Source organism: Oncorhynchus kisutch, linkage group LG23 (assembly GCF_002021735.2).
Source record: "Oncorhynchus kisutch isolate 150728-3 linkage group LG23, Okis_V2, whole genome shotgun sequence".
Classification (NCBI taxonomy): Eukaryota; Metazoa; Chordata; class Actinopteri; order Salmoniformes; family Salmonidae; genus Oncorhynchus; species Oncorhynchus kisutch.
In genome coordinates this window covers 28,446,661-28,463,670 of record NC_034196.2, presented here as the reverse complement: position 1 = coordinate 28,463,670, position 17,010 = coordinate 28,446,661, and the positions used below count along the sequence as shown (strand labels likewise).

The window sequence follows — 17,010 nt, the reverse complement described above, 5'->3', positions numbered from 1 at the left end:
ATTAGAGTACACAACATTAAAGTCACTTCACAACAAGAGGGCTGAGACACTGCATAGTTTGGTGATACAATCGTGAGGAAAATACCTCTACACACAGGTGTTACAGTGCGTCTACTTAGCAGTCCTGAGATAAGAGTTAGGCTGGTTGTGAAGTACATTAAACAATATTGTGTTTTTCTCCACACCATGTCACTAGAGTCAACAGTAAACTCTCACCTGTTTGGTTCTTGTCATGCACGTTGACAATGATGAGGTGGAAGGGTGGTTTGGTGGGAGATGCCTCATGAGGGATCGCCACCGATTGGTCCACGCTGTATGATTCCATGGCTCCTGCTATGCTATGGGTTGTTTTTCTAGAGCTCTGGCCCTCCTCCTCCTTGTAGACCACAGCAGGCTTCTGTCCTGTCACTCTGTCCCAGCCTGGTTGGCCCTGCTCTGGGGTGACTGACCCTGGACGTCCTGGGTAACCTGGTTGTCCTGGGCGTGAAGGGTCTGATCCCATCCCTGTCCCGGCCATGAAGCCCTGTGTAGGAATCACTACTACCCTGTCCTCCCCCTCACTTCCCCCATCACTACTGCTCCCCTCCCCACTCCCACTGCTCTCCCCTCTGCCTGAGCCTATCTGAGTCTCTCCCTGTCCCTCCTGGTCTCCCCCCTGGTTGATGTCGAGGTGGGGGTGGATGGGCTGGGAGCGGGTGGTGGGGAGAGGGGGCAGCTGCATAGGGAACAGGGTATCACCCCTGCTAGGAACTGACTCTACCTTGGTTAGGTCTGGGCCAAAGTCATCCACGTCATACTCAGGGAACAGAGTGGTACCAACAGTGAAGTCTGTTTTTCTGCCTGTAGTTCTGTCTTTGTCTATTGTCGTATAGTCAGTGGTGTGATGTTTGTGTTTGGTGGTGTGTGTTCTATCAGTAGCTGTGTGATGTCTGTCTGTGCCTGTATAAGCTGTCTCATGTAGTCCACCTGCATGCTGACTTCTGTCTTGCTCTGCAGTAGTCTGGTGTGGTCTGTCTGTGGGGAGAGGTTCCTCTGTAACTGTGTGAGTTCTGTTTGTAACTGTGTGGTCAGTTCTGGCTGTGTGAGTTCTGTCTGTAACTGTGTGGTCAGTTCTGGCTGTGTGAGTTCTGTCTGTAACTGTGTGGTCAGTTCTGGTTGTGTGAGTTCTGTCTGTAACTGTGTGGTCAGTTCTGGCTGTGTGTGTTGGGTCTGTAACTGTGTGGTCAGTTCTGGCTGTGTGAGTTGGGTCTGTAACTGTGTGGTCAGTTCTGGCTGTGTGAGTTGGGTCTGTAACTGTGTGGTCAGTTCTGGCTGTGTGAGTTCTGTCTGTAACTGTGTGGTCAGTTCTGGCTGAGTGAGTTCTGTCCGTAACTGTGTGGTCAGTTCTGGCTGAGTGAATCGGGTCTGTAACTGTGTGGTCAGTTCTGGTTGTGTGAGTTCTGTCTGTAACTGTGTGGTCAGTTCTGGCTGTGTGAGTTGGGTCTGTAACTGTGTGGTCAGTTCTGGCTGTGTGAGTTGGGTCTGTAACTGTGTGGTCAGTTCTGGCTGTGTGAGTTTGGTCTTTAACTGTGTGGTCAGTTCTGGCTGAGTGAATCGGGTCTGTAACTGTGTGGTCAGTTCTGGCTGTGTGGTAGATGGCATCAGCTTTGTCTGGAGCTGCGTCTGTCCTGCGAGCGTCTGTGGTCGTCACAGGTCCAGGAGAGGTGATCTCTGGTTCCTTCCCTGCAGAGACAGGGAGACGGGAGATGCTGAGCTGTGGACACAACACCTTTAACAGGAACATATACCCCCACCTGAGATAACAGTCAAGGTACAGTAATGTTCCAGATGAACCATGGGGGTCAGATGAGGGTTAGATGGGGGTCAGATATCCAGATGAACCATGGGGGTCAGATGAGGGTTAGATGGGGGTCAGATATCCAGATGAACCATGGGGGTCAGATGAGGGTTAGATGGGGGTCAGATATCCAGATGAACCATGGGGTCAGATGAGGGTTAGATGGGGGTCAGATATCCAGATGAACCATGGGGGTCAGATGAGGGTTAGATGGGGGACAGATATACAGATGAACCATGGGGGTCAGATGGGGTCAGATGTTCGATGCTGTGCCATAGTAAATAAAAAACAAGAATCTCAACGTTAACAGAGAATGCTAAACATGGTGTTGTCAGAATCAGAACGGTGTCAGCTCACAGCAACGGGCTGTAAAAGGCAATCCAACTCAGAGAGTTTTATTTTTAAAGAGAGACGTCAGTCGTCAAGAATAAACTAGTGGAAGTGTCAGTGCCAGTGGTGTCAATCTGTCAGCATAATAACCCTCTCTCTCTAACTGCCAGGAGGTCTGTATTTTTAGACAGCATGGTGTCTGAACTGTGTTAAAACGTGCAGTTTTACAACAACTGTACACCTCCAACCTCCTTTTTCCCTTGGGAGATTCTTTGGCATAAGCACACACACACACACACACACACACACACACACACACGCACACACGCACACGCACACGCACACGCACACACACAAGCACACACACGCACACACACGCACACACACGCACCCTTTTGGCTTCACATAACCTGCTATGTTTCAACACTGGAGCACATCTTAAGCCAACATGTTAGCCCTCCCTCTTTTCTAGCCTTACCCAAAGTCTTTACATTGTCTGCCCATATAGTCCACCCACAGGCTGTCTGTGTAAACCACCGAGAAATATGAGTTTGGCATCCAACAACATCTGTGGATCCCTAGTAAATCTTTACACACACACACACACAAACACACACACACACACACACACACACACACACACACACACACATGGGCAGCTGTCGCATGTTAACCTTATTGACACACGGTAATGACATAATTATGTTTAATGTATATATTCCATTTCAGCACCCCACCTCCTCTCAAAATGTTGAGTCCATGTATAGATGAAGGAGCTGGGTCCCCCCCCCCTTACCCCTTCTCACTCCCTCTCTCTCTTTCCCAACCTTTCACTTTCTTTTTCCCTCTCTCTCTCTGCCGTTCACTCCCTCTCCATCACTATATTGTCCTCTCCACCCCCACCCCCCTCTTTCTCTCTCTCTGTGTGAGTGTTGGGGGCGTTTATAGCTGGCATTACTCTGAGCAGAGACCCTCAGGGGAGTTAGTTAGCCTGCTCACTCACACTGTGAGGGGAACAGCTCCTGCTTAGCTCCAGTCCAGGTCTGATGTCATGTGTTTGGCTGGGCCAGGCCATCTGGTTGGCTGGGCTGCAGTCTGTCCCCTGTCCCTATAGCCATGTCACGTCCACTGTGCATGAGGCAGCTCACATATACTGTACGTTCTGAGCTGTATAAATCACTACCACACTGTCAGAGACCTTACTGTTTCAGGTGATTTACATGGGAATTATGTCATGGATTTCATTTTCTGGTATTTTAGAAACCACTAGATTGCAACATAATATTTTGTTCCTGGAAAAAGAAGGTTGCAAGTGCGTAAATCTATTCTGACGATGATCATGATGATGATAATGATACTCCTGGGCAAGTATTACTTGCCTGCTCGCTCTCCTACTCAGTATCTCTCTCTCCCTCCTCTTTTGCTTTCTCTCTCGTTACACTCTCTCTCTGGGAAGGGGCCAGCTGTAGTGCATTAGGGACCTGTCCTGTTTCTGTCTTAGAGAGCAGGAGTTGGGTTTTCCCCTCGTAAAAAACACACAGCCCCAAATGTGAGGAACAGGAGAGAGATAGAGTTAAACAGAGCCCTATTTCTCTGCAGAACCCAACCACCTTACAACACCACACTATAAACTTGGGTTCCTAACTGTAACTGGGTCTCTGCTGCGACCCACCTACCGTTTTTAAGGTTTTCTAGTGACCCAACAAATCAGAGCCATGTTTCGAGCCAGGATCCAGTCTTAAGCCCTGAACCTTAAAGAATTGGCCTTAACCAACCATGTTGGAGACATTGGGCTAAATCAGCCATGGAGTTGGAGACTGTAAGGTAGGTTGGTGACTGCAGTAAGGTAGAGAGAGGATGGAGAGGTTGGTGACTGCAGTAAGGTAGAGAGGATGGAGAGGTTGGTGACTGCAGTAAGGTAGAGAGAGGATGGAGAGGTTGGTGACTGCAGTAAGGTAGAGAGGATGGTGAGGTTGGTGACTGCAGTTAGGTAGAGAGAGGATGGAGAGGTTGGTGACTGCAGTAAGGTTTGGTGAGGATCGAGAGGTTGGTGACTGCAGTAAGGTAGAGAGAGGATGGAGAGGTTGGTGACTGCAGTAAGGTAGAGAGAGTATGGAGAGGTTGGTGACTGCAGTAAGGTAGAGAGGATGGAGATGTTGCAGACTACAGTAAGGTAGAGAGAGGATGGAGAGGTTGGTGACTGCAGTAAGGTAGAGAGAAATGATGGAGATGTTGGTGACTGCATTAAGGTAGAGAGGATAGAGAGGTTGGTGACTGCAGTAAGGTAGAGATGATGGAGGTGTTGGTGACTGCAGTAAGGTAGAGAGAGGATGGAGAGGTTGGTGACTGCAATAAGGTAGAGATGATGGAGATGTTGGGGACTGCAGTAAGGTAAAGAGAGGATGGAGAGGTTGGTGACTGCAGTAAGGTAGAGAGAGGATGGAGATGTTGGTGACTGCAGTAAGGTAGAGAGAGGATGGAGAGGTTGGTGACTTCAGTAAGGTAGAGAGAGATTGGAGAAGTTGGTGACTGCAGTAAGGTAGAGAGGATGGAGATGTTGCAGACTACAGTAAGGTAGAGATGATGGAGATGTTGGTGACTGCAGTAAGGTAGAGAGAAATGATGGAGATGTTGGTGACTGCATTAAGGTAGAGAGGATAGAGAGGTTGGTGACTGCAGTAAGGTAGAGATGATGGAGGTGTTGGTGACTGCAGTAAGGTAGAGAGAGGATGGAGAGGTTGGTGACTGCAGTAAGGTAGAGAGGATGGAGATGTTGGTGACTGCAGTAAGGTAGAGAGAGGATGGAGAGGTTGGTGACTGCAGTAAGGTAGAGAGAAATGATGGAGATGTTGGTGACTGCATTAAGGTAGAGAGGATAGAGAGGTTGGTGACTGCAGTAAGGTAGAGATGATGGAGGTGTTGGTGACTGCAGTAAGGTAGAGAGAGGATGGAGATGTTGCAGACTACAGTAAGGTAGAGAGAGGATGGAGAGGTTGGTGACTGCAGTAAGGTAGAGATGATGGAGGTGTTGGTGACTGCAGTAAGGTAGAGAGAGGATGGAGAGGTTGGTGACTGCAGTAAGGTAGAGAGGATGGAGATGTTGGTGACTGCAGTAAGGTAGAGAGAGGATGGAGAGGTTGGTGACTGCAGTAAGGTAGAGAGAAATGAGGGAGATGTTGGTGACTGCATTAAGGTAGAGAGGATAGAGAGGTTGGTGACTGCAGTAAGGTAGAGATGATGGAGGTGTTGGTGACTGCAGTAAGGTAGAGAGAGGATGGAGAGGTTGGTGACTGCAGTAAGGTAGAGATGATGGAGATGTTGGTGACTGCAGTAAGGTAGAGAGAGGATGGAGAGGTTGGTGACTGCAATAAGGTAGAGATGATGGAGATGTTGGGGACTGCAGTAAGGTAGAGAGAGGATGGAGAGGTTGGTGACTGCAATAAGGTAGAGATGATGGAGATGTTGGGGACTGCAGTAAGGTAGAGAGAGGATGGAGAGGTTGGTGACTGCAGTAAGGTAGAGAGAGGATGGAGAGGTTGGTGACTGCAGTAAGGTAGAGAGAGGATGGAGATGTTGCAGACTACAGTAAGGTAGAGATGATGGAGATGTTGGTGACTGCAGTAAGGTAGAGAGAAATGATGGAGATGTTGGTGACTGCATTAAGGTAGAGAGGATAGAGAGGTTGGTGACTGCAGTAAGGTAGAGATGATGGAGGTGTTGGTGACTGCAGTAAGGTAGAGAGAGGATGGAGAGGTTGGTGACTGCAGTAAGGTAGAGATGATGGAGGTGTTGGTGACTGCAGTAAGGTAGAGAGAGGATGGAGAGGTTGGTGACTGCAATAAGGTAGAGATGTTGGAGATGTTGGGGACTGCAGTAAGGTAGAGAGAGGATGGAGAGGTTGGTGACTGCAGTAAGGTAGAGATGATGGAGATGTTGGGAGTACGGGGTGATACAGTAAGTCTGGAGTATGGGGTGATACTGTAAGTCAGGGAGTACGGAGCGATACAGTAAGTCTGGGAGTATGGGGTGATACAGTAAGTCAGGGAGTATGGGGTGATACTGTAAGGCAGAGAGTATTGGGTGTACAGTAGGTCTGGGAGTATGGGGTGATACTGTAAGGCAGAGAGTATTGGGTGTACAGTAGGTCTGGGAGTATGGGGTGATACTGTAAGGCAGAGAGTATTGGGTGTACAGTAGGTCTGGGAGAGGAAGGGAGTGGGCCATTGTCTTTCCAGATGTGATATAAAGTAAACTCTCAGTGCGTAAACAGACATGTCCAACATGATAACACAATAAAAGCTTTGAACACTTAGTGGGCCAGATCCTAACGTAGAACACATGCCCGTAACTTTAACTATTACATAAATCATGCATTGATATCAACGGGAGATGTAGGAATAGATGTGGGTTACATGCATATTTCTTTAGTCTTTTGCTGTAAAAGGACTTTCACATAACACTGCCATCCTCCTCTCCCCCCTTTTTGTCTCTCTCGCTCTTTCTCATTCTACTCCTCCCTCATTCCCTCCATACCTCACTTTCCCTCTCCCCATCCCCTCCTCGCTCTCTCTACTGAGATGTGATCTGTCCCCCCAGGCTTGGCCATTTAGACAACCCTCAGCAGGAAGTGAAAACAGGGTGAGAGTTCTTCCTCACACAGGACGGGTCATAACTCATTGAGCCTGAGAGAAACTCAAGCTGCATAAATATCCCTGGTGATACTCCCCTGCCAAGTCTGCCTGTCTGTTACTACAATAGAGGATCAACTCTCTCACTTTTCCTCTGTCTTTTCGGGAGAGAGAGAGAGAGAGAGAGAGAGAGAGAGAGACATGTCTCCTCTCTCCCCCTTTCTCCTCCTACTCCTCTCTTTCTCATTATCCTCCTCCTCTTCATTTTCTCCCTCCTCATCCTCGTCCTCCTCCTCTTCCTTCCTATCCTCATTAGCATAAATGTAATTGCCATTGTCCTCATTTTCTTAGCAGCAGCGACAGCAACTTCAGTAACAGTGGTGGTAATAGTATTACAGTAGTCTTACCCTTGAAACAGAAAGCTCCATGTCTGTCAATAGGGTTGGGGAAGCCTGACTGGTCGGGGAATCGGTACAGGGTCCGGACCCCCAGCAGCCCTCCTCCACACTGGGGCCTGGGGACGGAGATGGGGTAGCGGGCGCTGCCATCTGACAGCCAGCCGTAATCACAGCGATCCAGTCCTCCACGCCACGCAGCGAACAGGTTACCAGGGGAGGCGAGCACCGCCCCCTGCCTCTCACACTCATGCTTGGCCTGGCGAAGGGTCAGCTTGTAGCTGACAGGAGTGTAGAACACCTCGCCTACAGTACAGGGGAGATATACACACACTTTACCCAAAGAGGCACACGCTGACATAGATTTAGCTCACTATCATGAAACATCAACAATAACACTCCCTCACCGTGTAGTTTATCTACATAACAGTAGACGTCATAGGTCTCTTTAGGGTCTCTGAGCCCATACGTCCTGATCCCAGGTCTGTGCTTCATATCGCCCATGCAACCAGGACGGGGCTTCGTGATTGGGTATCTACAGGGAAGCGAGAGGGAGCACAGGAAATGTAGTCTTCAATACAAACTCTGACAGGATGGAGGTATCCCTGAGATGGGTATATCAGTTGATAGCTCAGGTAACACACACACCTGACAGTCTGGTCAGCTATCCAGCCGGCGTCACACTGGTCCAGTCCGTCCTCGAAGGCGGCGGTCAGCTGTTCGGCTGTAGCGATGGTGGCCCCGGCAGCGAGACACGCTTCAATGGCCCCAGGGAAGGACAAGGTGTAACGACTAGAGCTAGACCTGTAGTGAAACACCACACCTGGAGAGACAAAGACAGGAGGTCAGTGTGTGTGTGTGTGTGTGTGTGTGTGTGTGTGTGTGTGTGTGTGTGTGTGTGTGTGTGTGTGTGTGTGTGTGTGTGTGTGTGTGTGTGTGTGTGTGTGTGTGTGTGTGTGTGTGTGTGTGTGTAGTTTTGGATCCACTGTTATCCAGATCCACTTACTGTACAAAAGGTGCATTCAAATAAGGAAACTGCGACAACCAAGTAACACGACTATGGTTCTGCAGAGGTATCAGACCCCTATTTTCCAAGTTCATAAGAGTTGAATATTTTTCCCTCTAGGAAGCTGGCTCCAGTTATAGAGTTGACTGAGTAGTTTGACGTGCAGTAAAAGGACAGTTGTTAGTCTGATAGAACAGTCTCTGTCTGTTGCCTAGTGAACAGAGACTGAACAGAGGCTGTATCTACACACACACAAAGGCTGTACTATATCAACAGGCTGTTGTTCATCTCTAATGTGGAATCTATGATAATCTGGGCTATTTAGGGGGTCTCTCCTTTTGAAAGATACCCAGCTTGAATGCCACACACAGTAGTACATTGTAACCCACACCACCCCCCAAATGAGCTATATAACACAATGTATAAGACAAATCTATCAGAGCAGAATATTTGGAACACAGGTTTCTATGTTTAGTGAACAATACTACAGGTGTAGAGCCAGCTGACATCAGCATGCTACCCAAAAAGACTCCCAGAGAGACCTGCAGACAATGTGTGGTTTTGTTTACTAATGGACACTTGATGGACACTTGACTGCCGTGCTGTGAAACATGGTGAAACTAGCTACTGTAGACTACTGATGAATTTGTCAGATGAGGGATACAGTTCTAGGTTAAGAGCAGACCACCTCTACCTTATCCTCAGAAGACCTACACCAGCCCTGTAGGTCTGCACAGATCAGACCCAGCATGAGGTAATGTGTTACAACCATAGTAACATAGCAGTACTCCCAGGGCAGAATACACAATAATGTTTCTCCATCTACGTATGCAGACCTGCTAAATGTTTCAGCCAGACATCTGCTCTGCCTCACACATCACAGTCCCAGTCTGAATCTCCTGCCATCTGAGCAGGTAATGATGAAGCTGAGTCACTAACACCAGTCTTCAGGTCTCAAGATGTACAAGACCGTCCCCCTCCTGGAGTCCTACAACACCACTGTCTGCCAGTTACTTCCTCCGTCTAGCGATGATGACTTGGCCTGCTGCTCAGCTCTGCTGTCCAAGAAAGCTACCTGCACTATTCCACCATAATAAGGCTGATACATGACCACACCGTGGCACCTTTACAGACTAACTAGAGGCTCCCTATGGACCAGCATGTCTGAGTGGGAATAACAGGAAACAGTTAGTATTAGAGAGTTTCCCATTATTTATATTACAACTACTGGAACTAAAGACAAAAGCGCATGGACCTCCCCTACGCAAAATGTATGCCGCATGACTGTAAGTCGCTTTGGATAAAGAGTCTGCTAAATGGCGTATATTATGTTATTTACACATTCTAATGGGCGAAATGTGTGTGTGAGTGTGTGCTACTGTGTGTGTCTGCTACCGTGTGTGTGTCCACTCACCACTGACATTGAGATGAACAGTATCCTGGGTGTCCTCCATCCCATGCATGACTTCGCAGCGATAGAGCCCAGCGTCGCTAGCCCTCAGGTGGACAACGATCAGCGAGGCATCCCCTACTGCCTGGGGGTGGCTGGGCACAGACACCCTTCCCTTGTACTCCTGCCCCACCTTGATCACTCCTCCATGGGCCACCAGCACCACACGCTCCCCATCTCCCTCCACCTTGCTCCACTTGATCCTCAGCTGGTCCTCTGGGCCCTGGGTGCTAGGGGTGAGTGTGGGGGTGTGTGTGGTGGGGGTGATGGAGAAGTGGCATGGTAGCACCACCCTGCCAGCCAGAGAACCACTAACGGGGGCAGCCTTCTCTACCGTCATCCTCCATGATGGATCTAAAGACAGAGAAAGAGGGAGTTACTATCTAGCCATGCAAGTAAGGACACAAGTGTCTATATTATCAAAACTGATGAGCAAGTATATGAGGTTTGGGATCATGGCTAGGGATTGGGGTTAAAGGTCATAAAGTGAGGGTCTAGGTCAGGGCTTAATAGTTAAAATGACTACAGTTATATCAGGTCAGATAGCACACAGGGTGGATGGGTGTAATTCAGGACAGATCGCCTGCAAGTCACTAAATGACAAAGAGCAGACAGATACACAGAGCATGGGTTTAGTTTGTGAATGGGTTTAGTTTGTGAATGGGTTTAGTTTGTGAATGAGTTTAGTTTGTGAATGGGTTTAGTTTGTGAATGGGTTTAGTTTGTGAATGGGTTCAGTTTGTGAATGGGTTTAGTTTGTGAATGGGTTTAGTTTGTGAATGGGATTAGTTTGTGAATGGGTTTAGTTTGTGAATGGGATTAGTTTGTGAATGGGTTTAGTTTGTGAATGGGCTTAGTTTGTGAATGGGTTTAGTTTGTGAATGGGTTTAGTTTGTGAATGGGTTTAGTTTGTGAATGGGTTTAGTTTGTGAATGTGCTTAGTTTGTGAATGGGTTTAGTTTGTGAATGGGTTTAGTTTGTGAATGGGTTTAGTTTGTGAATGGGTTTAGTTTGTGATGGATCATTTTTGTCTTCTTCTAATGCCTCTTAAGAGAAAGTAATCAGATTACGTTACTGAGTTTGTGTAATGCAAACATTACATTAATGATTACAATTTTGGACAGTTAACTAGTAACTAACAGATTACATTTAGAAAGTTACTTAAGCAACCCTGTGTGCATGTGTGTGCGTGTCTTGAGGATTGAGAAAGATGAATGGAGCTGCGTGAATGTCTCTTTCTGCTTTTGTGTAAAACGAATGACCTGTTTCCAGTTTGTCAGTGAAAAAACACCCACACGCATACACACACACACACACACACACACACACACATACACACACACACATACACAGCAAGACTCACCTTTTTCAGCTAAAGCAGAACAGAGAAACATCAGCCAAAGCAGGTGTCTGAGATGTAACATTTCTATAGAACCTGTGGAACCAATACACACTGAGTTCATTATATCAAAATGATCATGAATTACATACAGTATATACCTACTTTAACATCAACTGTAGCGATTGAGGGGGGAAATCCAAAGTGGGACCTAAACTAGTGACTCTACCTGTGTACACATGCACACACTCCAGGGCCCTCACCTTGCATGGCCCTATTGGAACAGCTATGCACAGTCAGTTTTTACTACAAGTATTGACCAAGTCTGAGCAAGTGACATACTGTCGGCTGATGTAAGTAATGAAATCAAAGTTTATTTGTCACGTGCGCCGAATACAACAGGTGTAGACCTTACAGTGAAATGCTTACTTACAGGCTCTAACCAATAGTGCGAACAAAAGGTGTGTGTGTGTGTGTGTGTGTGTGTAGGTAAGTAAAGAAATAAAACAACAGTAAAAAGACATTTGAAAATAAGAGGAGCAAGGCTATATACAGACACCGGTTAGTCAGGCTTATTGAGGTAGTATGTAGATATGGTTAAAGTGACTATGCATATCTGATGAACAGAGAGTAGCAGTAGTGTAAAAAGAGGGGTTGGCGGGTGGTGGGACACAATGCAGATAGCCCGGTTAGCCAATGTGCGGGAGCACTGGTTGGTCGGCCCAATTGAGGTAGTATTTACATTAATGTATAGTTAAAGTGACTATGCATATATGATAAACAGAGAGTAGCAGCAGCGTAAAAGAGGGGTTGGGGGGGAAGGAAAACAATGCAAATAGTTCGGGTAACCATTTGGTTACCTGTTCAGGAGTCTTATGGCTTGGGGGTAAAAACTGTTGAGAAGCCTTTTTGTCCTAGACTTGGCACTCCGGTACCACTTTGCCATGCGGTAGTAGAGAGAACAGTCTATGACTGGGGTGGCTGGGGTCTTTAACAATTTTTAGGGCCTTCCTCTGACACCGCCTGGTGTAGAGGTCCTGGATGGCAGGCAGCTTTGCCCCAGTGATGTACTGGGCCGTACGCACTACCCTCTGAAGTGCCTTGCGGTTGGAGGCCAAGCAATTGCCGTACCATGCAGTGATGCAACCAGTCACAGGATGCTCTCGATGTTGCAGCTGTAGAACCTTTTGAGGATCTCAGGACCCATGCCAAATATGATTAGTTTCCTGAGGGGGAATAGGCTTTGTCGTGCCCTCTTCACGACTGTCTTGGTGTGTTTGGACCATTCTAGTTTGTTGTTGATGTGGACACCAAGGAACTTGATGCTCTCAACCTGCTCCAGTACAGCCCCATCGATGAGAATGGGGGTGTCCTCGGTCCTCCTTTTCCTGTAGTCCACAATCATCTCTTTAGTCTTGGTTACGTTGAGGGATAGGTTGTTATTCTGGCACCACCCAGCCAGGTCTCTGACCTCCTCCTATAGGCTGTCTCGTCGTTGTCGGTGATCAGGCCTACCACTGTTGTGTCATCAGCAAACTTGATGATGGTGTTGGAGTCGTGCCTGGCCATGCAGTCGTGGGAGAACAGGGAGTACAGGAGGGGGCTGAGTACGCACCCCTCGGGAGCTCCAGTGTTGAGGATCAGTGTGGCAGATGTGTTGCTACCTACCCTCACCACCTGGGGGCGGCCCGTCAGGAAGTCTAGGATCCAGTTGCAGAGGGAGGTGTTTAGTCCCAGGATCATTAGCTTAGTGATGAGCTTTGAGGGTACTATGGTGTTGAACGCTGAGCTGTAATCAATGAATAGCATTCCCACATAGGTGTTCCTTTTTTTCCAGGTGGGAAAGGGCAGTGTGGAGTGCAATAGAGATTGCATCCTCTGTGGATATGTTTGGGCGGTATGCAAATTGAAGTGGGTCTAGGGTTTCTGGGATAATGGTGTTGATGTGAGCCATTACCAGCCTTTCAGTAGACTATGTACTTAACATGATTCTTTTTGTTTAGCCTTTGTGTTGAAATGCCTACATGCTAAATTTACTACAACCTACTTCACTTCACTATGGTGTTGAAAGGTAAAACACAAAAACACAGAGCTAGGAGCCCTATTGTCTGACAATAGAGAGTGGTGCTGTTCTGGAACAGGGGAACCAATGGACAAGAGACTCATGACTATAAAAGCTACAGCCACTAAGTAGGATAATGGAACTAATAAAAACCTTGTTGGGACACTGCGTTGAGTCGTATTGGAACAATCAGTGAAATGACACACTGAAAACAGCTTTGACAAGCAGGGACATCTCTCCAGCAGCTCCGTAGAAAATGGCTAAACACACACACACACCTGGCTGAAGCTGAGGGCAATGGGGACAACTTCACTCCAGATGTTCCTTCGCGCAATTGGACAACTGTGACGTGCGCCACTCAGAGGCGTCCCGAAACAGAAATGATAAATTCGCTTGCCTCTCAATCGTCTACAGCAGTAGCTGTGCTGAAAAGGTTACATGTTGTCGATCACTGTAAATGGCCTGGCCATTAAAGCGCTAACCCCTGGTGTGAGGTCTGTTAATGGAGCTGTTGTAGGCTATAGGTCCTCGTTCATTGAGAACATTCCTCAACCTGACCACCCAAACACCTCTCTCTTTGAATGCCCGTGGATATACAGTATAGACGGTGATAAATCACAGCAAGCAAAGCGTGAAACATGTCAATGAGCAGACATCAATGTGAACTATCATCTTCAACTGAGGCCTTGTTACAAAGACGTCCACTGCAAAACGTCTCATATGCGACTGAGAAAACGGCAGTTTATTAAAAAGTAATAATAAGACTACCCTTACTTAGCCTATGACAAATGACAACAGACATACATAAAAAAGCAATTGAATCAAGCAACGATAATATCCTACCTTGGGTCCAGATATCCACCAACTAAGTTTTCGATCAACTTTCCAAAGATCCCGGATTCTAGTTCCAGAACCAGACTAATATACGTTCTAGTTCCCGCTGTATAGAGCTCTCTTTCTCTCCTCAGAGCGCAGTCTACTCGGACATCAGTTAGGAGTCTCCTCCAATCTGCCCCGGCTTCAAGTTCAAATCCACCTCACACCCACTACTATTATCCGTCACCAGCTAGAGGAGGGGCGCACATGCCCTACACACAAATGTCTATACCGCCCCGTATCATAAAACACAAGGGGGTAGAGAGAGAGAGAGAGAGAGAGAGAGAGAGAGAGAGAGAGAGAGAGAGATGGGGTTGCCTAAAACAATTTATGCTCCATAAGTTAAAATGACTCAGTAGCGCACCCAGGCAGAATCCCAACAAAATAAGTCACCGGTAATCATTTCACAATGTTTTCAATGTCCTCCGGGATGCGATATAAAGGATGCCATATAAGATAACTGTCTTTCCATCATTGTCTGTGTGTAGCCCCCCCAAAACAGATCATTATCAAACCACAGTTAACATACTAGAGAACACAACAGCCCTTGTTATATTTTATCTTAGCCTTCACTTTATTTTATTACACTGTATTAGAGTTTCATACACATACAGCATTACATAAGGAACTGACACTTTTGTTCATCATCTTAAAATAAGCACTTAGTTCATGTTCCTCCATCTTGAGGATACAAATATCCCTTACATTATTATAAATGATCCCATTTGGTAAACAATGGTACAGTATAAAAATACTTCTTCACTTCTGTCTATTTAACAGTCTGTTTGGCATCCTCTGTAATTCTGTTCAGTAGTTTCAGTGATAGAGGATGGCACAGGATTGAGTGGTCGGGGAGTTCTATACAGCTGGAACTAGAACGTCTTGATAGGCGGAGAGATGGAGGATAGAGCAAGGGTGGCCAACCCTATTCTCTAGAGCTAGTGGGCTTTAGTTCCAGCCCTGCCATTACACCTGATTCAGCTTGCCAAGGTCCTTATGATGAGCAGCTGATTAGTACCAGGTGTTGGCCACACCTGTGTAGAGGGATAGAGAGACAGAGAAAGCAAGGGATGGAGGATAGAGAGGGAAAATAGTGAGTGATAGAATATCCCAATGTGCTCCCTACCCCTTCCCCTTGGCCCTAACCCTTTGATGTTTGCAGATGTGGAAGGAATGTGGTGGAAGCTCCATCAATACACTGCTTATACCTATCCAGATCTTGTAGATTTACAAACATAGAAGGATCAATTAGGGCTAAGGGGTAGGGGTAGGGAGCGAGCTGGGACCAGCTGATAGAGTGACAGAGAAGTAAGTGATGGAGGATAGAGAGATAAAAGGAGTGAGGGATAGGCAGAATTTGATGGAGGAGTGAAAAGTCAGTACTCAGAAGTCCTTAAACAGGTCTTCAGAGTCAGGACTGACATCAGTAGAACGCTGGAGAGCCTGATCCTCATTGGTTGCAGCCTTGGACGATGACAGTGGTCCCTCCTTCCAACACACACACTAAAACGTCAGTATAATCCATACAGTAAAACAATGTACTGGTATTTATTGCATGTACTGCATCAGAGCAATGAGAGTGTGCTGGGTTCTTTTTTTTCTCGAACCATGGCTGTATACCTGTATGAAAACCACATTAGAATGTATGCTACTGAGATTCAAACCAATGGCTGTATACCTGTATGAAAACCACATTGGAATGTATGCTACTGAGATTCAAACCAATGGCTGTATACCTGTATGAAAACCACATTGGAATGTATGCTACTGAGATTCAAGTGCAAGGAAGGAGGGGGAACAGGTCATTGGGCTAATGAAGCAGGTTTACAGCCTGGTCTCCATGTGGAAACAGGAAGTGTGTATCAGGTAGCCTGTTAGGCAGGACTGGAAACACATGGGCATGTTGAATACCTGTGTGTGTGTGTGTGTGTGTGTGTGTGTGTGTGTGTGTGTGTGTGTGTGTGTGTGTGTGTGTGTGTGTGTGTGTGTGTGTGTGTGTGTGTGTGTGTGTGTGTGTGTGTCTGTCAGGGAAAGCGGGGGAAAATCAAACATCAGCTTCACTCAGCCGCTGAACAACCTACATCAAACAGTAGACAGTAGTGTGATTGACTACAGTCGGTCTGACACCACAGGTTGGCTTGTTAAAGGGTTCAACTTTTATACAGTTTTACCAATTTATATCAGGTTTTCACTACATTTAGTATAGTATAGCATAGTGTTACTCATCCTGAAACACTCAAAGACTCATATCAACCCTGGAGGCAACACTCACAGGGAGAGATGGACTTCAATATAGAGTTTATGACACACACACACACACACACACACACACACACACACACACACACACACACACACACACACACACACACACACACACACACACACACACACACACACACACACACACACACACACTCAAACCATTAACACTCCCCCCAAAAGTTCAAACAAAACATGTGAACCATTTTCACACACTTTGAGCTCTCTCCTGTGTGGAAACAGTGTGTCAGTAGTTGGGAGCAGTTTAAACTGTGTGTGTGTGTGTACTCATCTGAAAGCTGAGTCACTCCACTGTAACATACTACAGTGACTGCTAATGACTAAACAGGTTTGATACACACCACTTTAACAGAGATATTAGTTTTAATGCTGAACTAACAGCAGAACCTAACATCACTATCACAACAAACTCCTCACTTCCTTCACCATCTAACAGTCCCCTTGTTAAACACACCAATGTCAATGTTGTGTGTGTGTGTGTGTGTGTGCGTGTGTGTGTGTGTGTGTGTGTGTGTGTGTAGTGTAGTGTATGAAGAGAGCAAAGCCATTCAACTTGTTATAAATCATTATCACCAATATGAACACATTTAAACTCCTGAAAGTAGTTAGGCAAGGTGAGATCACACAGGCATAGGGGAGTGCATGGAGAGATGAGAACAGTAGACTACGGATGGACACACATACATACGGGTGGTCCTGTGACACATCAGTAACCACCTCCATGGTAATGTTTCTGTATGAAACAGAAGGTAGTACTGACTGATGTAAACACAGGTCCGTCTCTGAGCCTCAGATGGAGGAGAT

The 17,010-nt window shown here is 46.8% G+C and overlaps 1 protein-coding gene across 1 annotated transcript in view; it reads right to left on the bottom strand.

Annotated features, from left to right (window-relative positions):
* LOC109868823 (neurocan core protein-like) overlaps positions 1-14,068 on the bottom strand; it is a 29,892-nt gene extending 15,824 nt beyond the window's left edge. The window contains exons 1-7 of the mRNA XM_031802248.1: positions 13,891-14,068; positions 11,010-11,081; positions 9,611-10,000; positions 7,839-8,013; positions 7,598-7,725; positions 7,203-7,496; positions 217-1,722 (exon numbers count right to left, since the gene is read on the bottom strand). Of these exons, the coding sequence (XP_031658108.1) occupies positions 217-1,722; positions 7,203-7,496; positions 7,598-7,725; positions 7,839-8,013; positions 9,611-10,000; positions 11,010-11,070 (2,554 nt within the window). The 5' untranslated portion in view covers positions 11,071-11,081; positions 13,891-14,068. The remainder of the gene's footprint in view (positions 1-216; positions 1,723-7,202; positions 7,497-7,597; positions 7,726-7,838; positions 8,014-9,610; positions 10,001-11,009; positions 11,082-13,890) is intronic.
* Between the last annotated feature and the right edge of the window lie 2,942 nt (positions 14,069-17,010).